The sequence below is a fragment of the Nannizzia gypsea genome, genomic scaffold (assembly GCF_000150975.2).
Source record: "Nannizzia gypsea CBS 118893 supercont1.2 genomic scaffold, whole genome shotgun sequence".
Lineage (NCBI taxonomy): Eukaryota > Fungi > Ascomycota > Eurotiomycetes > Onygenales > Arthrodermataceae > Nannizzia > Nannizzia gypsea.
This window is the reverse complement of record NW_003345200.1, coordinates 244,580-252,958: the sequence shown is the minus strand read 5'-3', so window position 1 is coordinate 252,958 and position 8,379 is coordinate 244,580. Positions and strand designations below refer to the sequence as shown.

The following is an 8,379-nucleotide window of genomic DNA, read 5'->3' as shown; positions in this document are numbered from 1 at the left end:
ATTCATGCAACACAGTAGAGTTCAAATGTCGGGGTTATCCAAGCCAGCGAGTTGGCAGAAGATGAAACACAGTATTGTACTTTGACATTTGCCGGTTTCCCATGGACACTTAGATGGAGTGAATGGTATGCCGACATGAGCCTATATCACAGGTAAACTCAATTAGTATTATAAAGAATTAATGGTCTGATCAGGGAGAGCAAATACCGTCGACGATCCAGTATTGACATGAAATCCGGAGAATAGGTTGACATGGTGAACTGCACATTTGCTTTCGATTTGTATAAAAAGTGCCGGACCACAGTGCCTGGGACTATATCAGTAGGAGCCGGCCGTCCTTGTTCTAGAGCTACTCTAAGGACTTCCATGCTTCCGTTCTTTTCCATTTGCTAGGGCCAATGTCAGCTTGTAGTTAATAATAGAGAGCGCAATATTTCGTGAAGCCTCACCTCTACAAGAGAATCTCGCATTTCATGCAAGGTATAAAAGCTCTCCTTGTTAGGGCTTATCAAGATGATGGCCACAACGTCATCCTTTTTCATCTCGCCTGTGCTTTTACCCACTGCTCGATCTCTATGAAGGTCAAGAAAGCTCACGTACATATACAAGTAGCCTCTATTATTAAACCCGGGCAGACATATGGGGATCCAGCTTTCTCCTCCGCCGGCTTTGACCCCATCTGCTTCAAAGATCATGTTGAAGATCAGTTGAAGGTCTCCAGGGTGAAGAGAGTGTTTCTTTGGTCTAACGACACTGACAAGTCTCCCACCAGCAACCAACAAGCCGTAAAGTAATGGCTCAACTCTAGCCTTAAGAAACGTGTTGCTGATAATGTGGCGGTGGGATTTCCGGATTTTCAAGGATTCTAAAGCGCCTAGTAGAGTTGAAGGGGAACCTTTTGTAAAGCTATCGGCTAGGGAAGACAAAAGTGATTCAGTGCCCTGGAGTGGTCGCCGCAAGTCCGAGCTTGGTCTTACAGCAAATATATGGTCAAGGGCAGGAAGAGTCAGTGTTGACAGTATCTGCATGTATAAAGCTTCTAACTGGGCTCTTAGATGGGCCTGGCTTTCTAGTAGAGAGCTGATGGCGACGAGATATAATGGACCCTGAGAAAGAATGACAATTTTTGTTTTTCCAGCAGAAAAGCTTTTGAGGGGGCTTCCAGATTGCTGGTAAAATGATATGATGGTTTGAATAACACCAATAAATGGGGATATCAGTCCGCCGTCGCCGTGGCGGGTATATATTGGTTTCCCGGCCGAGGACAATATAAAAAAGTGCTTTTTCTTCTTCCTCCATTTTTCAAGTTTCTCCTCTGCCTGATGTTAGCTTCGAAAAGGTTAGATAAACGGTAAATTATAGGTATACCTTCATTCTCACCCTCGCTTGGGTTGTCAACTGAGTTAAGCTCATCCTCAAATTCAAGAGCAATGTCATCTTCTTCGGATTGTAAATTGAATATGGAATGGTTCTCTCCTATCCTCGTTGGGGCGTTTCTAAATGGGATCTCAGCTTCAAAGCCACCGAAATCACCAAAAAGACTACCCGCATCAACGGGAGTGTCACTTTCTGGCATAAAACTTCGAATGCTGCCATTGTCTCCTATGTCGATCCCGACTCGACTTCCTCGCCTAGAAGTGCCAGAGGTCGTAGGTCTCACTATCTTTTCAAGGCCGTTTCCTCCTCCTGCAAGAGATACATAATTCTCCCGGTGAACATCATCCAAGGCTTGAACATTGACATTTGCGAGTGAGAGAGCTGTCGTTGGCCCTGACTGGAGCTTGTGAGCTGTCGAGTAGGGGTTTAAACCAGCGTCCAGTTGGGGTGCCTTCTGCGGGCGCGGCGGAAGAGGTGGGCGTTCATCATCAGATTCTCGGTCTTTATCGCTTCCACTGCCCCTGTCTGCTGCTTTTCTTGGGCTCACCGGTTGGTTTTCGCAGTCCTTATTCTCTGAAAATGTTTGTGGTCCTGGTGAAGCCATGGTATGTGTATGTTCATCGCGGATGTTGTCCCAGACCGCCGAATGCCTTCATATGATCAAATTTAGATATCATCGGGTAACCCTGGCGGTAAACATGTACGCTCCGTCTCCCTACCACCCTCTCGTCGCTGGTGTTGCCGTCTTGTCAGGGATATTGCTTGTCTGTGGATGGTGGTGGTGGTGAAGTGAGGTCATAGTTGGGTTGGTGAAGATGTTTTGGTTGTGGCCAGATCAGGCAAACATCAACCTCACAACGCGAAAAGGCCACTTTTTGTACCGTTTGAAGATTCAGGAAGAACAGAAACGGAGATTGATAATGGCCGGCTTGCAACGCAAGGGTCTTCTATCAGTTAAATACAATGAGCCTTGAACCGAGTGGCCTCCCAAGATCCTCTTCGCCAGCCAGCTCCGAAGCATCTCTACCGAAACCTCCAACCCGCGCATATGAAGGTAAGCAAGCAAGCCGTGGGGATACAATCGCGGAAGACACAGCTCGGCTGACCAGCATTATTAGATGCAGATGGCTTGAAGAAGGACAAAAGCTACCGTCGCTACGCTGCGAATGTCGACCGCGCCCTGTCTCTGTTCGATACTGCGCTCCAAGAATGGGCAGACTACATCTCGTTCCTCAGCCGCCTTTTAAAGGTACACCAGCCATTGTACTTCCTATATTCATAGCATACCACTGACACCGCGCTGTCTAGGCACTCCAAACACATCCACCGTCACTCTATCTTGTACCGAATAAGCTGCTTGTTGCAAAGAGGCTTGCACAATGCCTGAATCCGTCACTCCCATCCGGTGTCCACCAGAAGGCTTTGGAGGTATATGGATTTATTTTCGGGCTTCTTAAAGTGAGATCAAGCCCGGCCGACCCAATAGAGCCCTCAGATAACTCATTCACTATTTTAGTCCGATGGCCTGGCTCGGGACCTGGCCATATATCTTCCCGGAATTGCTCCCACCTTGTCGTTTGCCTCTCTTTCGGTCCGGCCGTTATTTCTATCACTTATTGAAAATCATATTCTACAGCTTAACCCCACAGCTCTACGTTCAGCCATTAAATCGATCATCCTAGCCCTTCTTCCCGGACTTGAGGATGAGACGAGTGAGGACTTTGAAGAAACACTTAAGTTGGTTGATAAGCTTCGCGAGGTATCAAGTACCACCACTGGTGATGACTCTGGCGCGGCGGCTGGCAGCCAGTACTTCTGGCAGTGCTTGTTCCTTGCATCTATTACGAACCCATCTCGACGGGTAGGAGCTCTCGCATATCTAAACCGCTACTTACCAAAGCTTGCGGGTAGGGTACAATCAGATGATATCCCTAAAAGAGGTGACGGTTCTGAGGATGGTGGGAATAAGGCCCATGATTTGCCTAGTGCTATAGAGAGTGTTACGTCCCCAGAGCCAGGGCTTCTCATTCGATGTTTTGCAACTGGGTTGGCGGATGAGCAAGTTCTTATACAGCGGAACTTTTTGGACCTCCTTGTCACCCACCTCCCGCTACATTCTTCCGTTCTACAACAGCGGATTACTTCTGGGGATCTGGAGCTTCTTGTTGGTGCTGCCGCCGGAGTTGTCATCCGGAGAGATATGAGTCTCAATCGTCGCCTGTGGGCATGGCTCTTGGGACCTGATTTTGAAAAGTCTTCACATACAAGTGATGCAGGAGCCGACGCCTCAGTATCTGCCAGCCCTGCTGCCATGGCTACTTTTGATAACGATGGCTCAAAGTCACATTACTTCGAGCAATTCGGTCTAAAGCCGCTTGTCAGTAGTGTCAAATCTATGCTTGCAAAAAATTCTTCCAATCCAAACGAACGAGCTAAGCCGTACCGCATATCTCTATCACTTATGGATCGATGGGAGGTTGGTGGATTGGTAGTTCCGGAAGTTTTCCTCCCTGTCATCCGCAGCACCCAGAGATACAAGCATATCGCGAAGTCAAAGACTAGTTTTGATGAAGTGTTCCGAAGTGCCAGTGCTTTCTTTGATGGCGTTGAAAGTAACTTGATATTTTCGGAGCTCATTGGCCTTGTTCTCTCGCCTCGTTCAACCACATCACGGCCGAATCGTATGATTGATGATTTGCGTCTAGCCACTTTTATGCTGTCTCACTTCAATATGAAAGAAGAGGAGATGCTAACTACACATATACCCTTGCTGATCTTATCATTACTTCTTAAAACGAAATCACTATCCACATCCAGTGCTTGGAACGAACCGGGCTACTCTAGTGTAGCAAACGCTGCTCTTGATGAAATAGGGTCAACCGCCAGTTTACTCGTCCGCCTTGTCCCAGAAAGAGCATTCACCTCACAACCAGATAAAACTCAGGATATAGACGTGGATAATTCCACGTCTCCCGTGAGCCACGAGCAAGTAACGAAAGCTGTCTTGAATTTTTATTCTCGAAGCAAGGATTCGCTGCGACTCCCGGAACCCCCTTTTTCACCCACTGAAGTGGCAGCTATCATTCTCCGTGAAGCTCAATCTCTGGTTCTGTTTTCTTTAGAGTCGGATACTCAAGCTGTATTTCTCAGGGAAAGGATAAATCTGTTTGTTGCTCTACTCAGTAAAATGCAAAGGACAGAGCTTCCGGAGCCAGGAACACTCTATGATGCCATCGAGGAAAAGATTACCACTGCAAATTATGACCATAGCGTTCTCCCTATGCCTGTCATTAATTCAGTTGTATTTGCCATTACGTCCTTATATTCCATCAAAAAGGCTAGTCATTATGTTAGCTACGAGCAAATTGCCGATCTGATTCCAGTCCTGGTCCAGCACCTGTGGGATTTCTTAGAGCCGGCAAACTTACGTTTCCACGTTGAAGCTGCAGCATGCTTATGGCTTTTACACTCTGTTAGTTGGAGAGACCATCTCGTCGAAGCCGCTATAACGTCGGTCATGATATCTTCCTCGACTTCGTCACATCAAGCTCCTCTTGATCAAGCCGAGAAGTTCTTTGTGTTGTGGAATCATAGTCATCATTCCAACACCGATTCTTTCGCATTGCGTATACCCAGTGATGATGGCCCAAATATAAAAATGACATACCGCGCAAACCTACTCAGTCAACCACTATTTAACGTTCTTAGCCTTCTCTCGTCCGGCCTGGAAGGCACATCTTTCGCAGTCAGAGACTGGCTTCGTGATCTACCATCCACATATGAGTGAGTTAAATCTGTAAGGCATTTCAGTTAGCAAATACTAATAAGTAATGGTAGGCTATTTCGTGTCATTTTGCTAAAGTTCCGCGACTTTCACCTTCTGCAAGAAAAATCGACGGAAGAAACAAGTGAATTTAGGGAAACCATGATACTCAACCATGTCAACCAGTGCGTTTATATGCTTCAGCTAGTGCGAAACGTATTATCTGTGCTTACTCCAGCTGGATGGTCGTTGATATTATCAAATACGGCTAATCAGCCGCCACGAACTAAATCCGTACCATTTGACGTAGAAGGTGAGCACATACCCTATTCACAGATTTAACATTGCTAAAAGTCAAATTAGAAAACAAAGGAGAAGTCACTATTCAGACGGAGATTTCACAGATATGCTTCCATGCACTCCATGGCGTTCATCATGTGCCAGAGAGCCTCCACCCCCAACAAGGCCAGATAAGAAAAGAAGCATTGTCACTACTGCGCCTGTTGCTCTCAAGTCCAGGAGCAGAAAAGCTGCTTTCTTTAGATATAGACGCCTACCTTCTAGATCATCTATCACTAGCCTTAGATGAGGGGAAAGTAGAGCATCAGTCTTCCATAATTGATGCTCTAATCCCGGTTCTTAAAATGCGGTACGCGCAGCATCTAGGGCTTTCAGGCGCTACATCTAATAGGCATCAGAGAAAAGGATCTTTTGATATATCCCGAATGTCGTTTAGTGCTGAGAGACCTGACAAAGGCCAGGAGAACCAGATTTTACCCCAACCTCCTTCTAAGCTCTTAGATTGCCTTCTTAAAGGCATCAGCTCGAAGCTGTCTCGACCCATTATCGACAAATGGGTGAATTTCCTTGCAGAGTGCCTGCCTCTATACTACAAGTCCATTTTTAAGGTCCTCTTGACACTCGCGGAGCGCTTTTGCAAGGAAATAAGCACTTCGTTCAACGATCTTCAAGCCATGTTCCAAAAAGTATCTGTGGCATTGCCTAACTGTTCGCCTGAGCACACCACTATAGCATTATTGAGCGGCTTAGAGACTTGCATTGCAACTGCCCATGACCGTCTCCAAGCCGAAGAGGTGAACACTGCTGCAGTAAAATCACCAGATCAACCTCAAGGATTCTTTGGCAGCATGTTTGCATCCGAGGGGACCCAAACCCAACCCACGAGTGGTAATAACACTAGACTTACAGTCCTTCTGTGTTTTCAGGATGCTGTGCAGTTATGCTATTCAATCTGGGCATGGGGGGCTAGTGGGCGAGGAAAATCTTCTCGGGATCACGATTCTGTCGCCTCCTTTCAGTATACCTCATTAAGAATGAGGAATAGGGCTAGAAGAATACTGGAACATTTGTTCGCAGCCGAGGCCCTCGAGTGCCTTGAAACATTAATCAAACTATGGCGTACGTCAATAGCTTTGGATGAACCAGCCAAAAGCAGGGCAATATTTAGTCTATTGCATACTCTGGACGGATCAAAACCCAAGGTCACGATTCCCGCCATTTTCAATGCTATATATAGCCGAACCAGCCCAGCTGCTCTGGAACCAAGCCGTAAATCGTCAATGTCTTCGGAACTAACAGAAACCGACCTTGCAGCTTTCCTGGTCATGTATGCAAAGTCACTGGACGATGACTTTTTAGATGACATCTGGGGTGACTGTATTACCTTTTTGAAAGACGTTCTCACAAATCCATTTCCACATCGCCAGATTCTGCCCCGTTTACTCGAGTTCGCTGTAGTGCTTGGGGGCAAGATGGAAAACACCACATTTGGGGATGATCGAAGAACTAGAAGGGAGCTAGGGGTAAGTCACTCACTTGAGCTTATTTGGTTGTTGTAAATGCAAGACTAATTAATCGCCTTTTCAGGACTTGATATTGCGACTTCTACCGGCCATCTTCACCAGCAAACCATTATCTGGGACCCATGAATCATCAGCTCCTCGAAACCAGGAGTCGGACCAATCAAGCTCGCCCTCCCTTCTACAACGTATTGGACCAGACGATGTCATTGGAATCCTGTCTGTTAGCCTTCCAGCGCTGACAGCTACTCTAGACGAGTCAGATAGGGTATCAAACGCATTGTCCAGCATATCGACGAACATCATATCTCCTACATTCCATTCACGCCTGTTCCCATCTAATGTGGATAAAAACACTCTAGACCTCCTACAGCAAATCTCCAAGGTCCAAGGAGCAGCCAAGATCTGGAAGAAGGACGTGAGCGATGCATTCAACGACAGCAAGTTTTTTGGTTTCAAACTTGGCTTGGTGAAAAGCCATTGGATACGGCTATTCCGTCAATGGGCCCTGACGGATACAGAACGCCTTACTGAAGTGCTCTCTCGCCTCACATCCCCAACGTCTGCAGGCATAATGTTTGGAGTTGGTGCAAGCGCTGCTCGCTTGGAAGCGGATCGTAAAGCACAGCTGAACCTCCGTCGAATTGCATTATTGATAATTGCATCTGACGAGGATCATTTCAGCGCTGAGTTATCAGAACTCCAGCAAAAGTTGGAGGACCTCCTTGCAGCTACTCATGTATCTTCACCATCATCTGTGACAAGGGCAGAAATATACATGGTCCTTAGAGCCTTAGTTCTCAAGACAGGGTCCACAAGCATTGCTCCGTATTGGCCTATGATCAGTACGGAGCTTCAAGATGCGATTTCCGCCATCTCTCGGGAACAGGAGAACGAGACATATAACCCTTATTCACTTCTTCAAGCCTCCAAGCTTCTAGAAACACTGCTTCTGGTTTCTCCGGATGATTTCCAGTTACAGGAATGGCTCTTCGTCACGGATACCATAGACGTAGTATATCCACCAAATCGTTGGGAATCAGCGGCCCTTGCTGACTCTCTCTCCCGTTCGCTTGGGAAGAGCAAAAGCCCCCATAGCCAGCATTCAACTTCAGTTCAAGACACCGCTGGATATGATGGCGGCGGTGATGAGGAAAGCGCTGGTACAGAATCTAGCAAGAAAGATGGATTCAAGAAAGCTTGGCTGAACTCGGATATCAGCAGGGAAACAGCCAAGGATGAGATTATAGAGAAGTTGTTACGGCCCTTCTTTGACCGGTTGAGTATACATTCTTTTGAGACCATGTATAGTATGGGTGTTCCAGACATTACGGCCTGCACAGATGATCTTCTCGCTGATTTGTTCAACGAGTTCACCATAGTTAGTTAATCTAGTGACTAATCTACACAGTTAGATTG

The 8,379-nt window shown here is 46.7% G+C and overlaps 2 protein-coding genes across 2 annotated transcripts; one reads left to right on the top strand and one right to left on the bottom strand.

Moving 5' to 3' along the window:
- Positions 1-2: 2 nt before the first annotated feature.
- On the bottom strand, positions 3-1,981 carry MGYG_02088 (vacuolar fusion protein mon1; the record flags this gene model as incomplete). Its single annotated transcript, XM_003174509.1, has 4 exons — positions 3-141; positions 208-389; positions 450-1,315; positions 1,369-1,981. 4 exons carry the CDS (start codon positions 1,979-1,981, stop codon positions 3-5), a joined length of 1,800 nt encoding a protein of 599 aa, XP_003174557.1.
- A 359-nt stretch (positions 1,982-2,340) lies between these two features.
- On the top strand, positions 2,341-8,350 carry MGYG_02087 (hypothetical protein; the record flags this gene model as incomplete). The annotated part of the gene is made up of 7 exons (XM_003174508.1): positions 2,341-2,431; positions 2,496-2,626; positions 2,686-2,835; positions 2,894-5,160; positions 5,215-5,453; positions 5,504-6,963; positions 7,028-8,350. The coding sequence occupies 7 exons, from the start codon at positions 2,341-2,343 to the stop codon at positions 8,348-8,350; spliced, it is 5,661 nt and encodes a 1,886-aa protein (XP_003174556.1).
- Between the last annotated feature and the right edge of the window lie 29 nt (positions 8,351-8,379).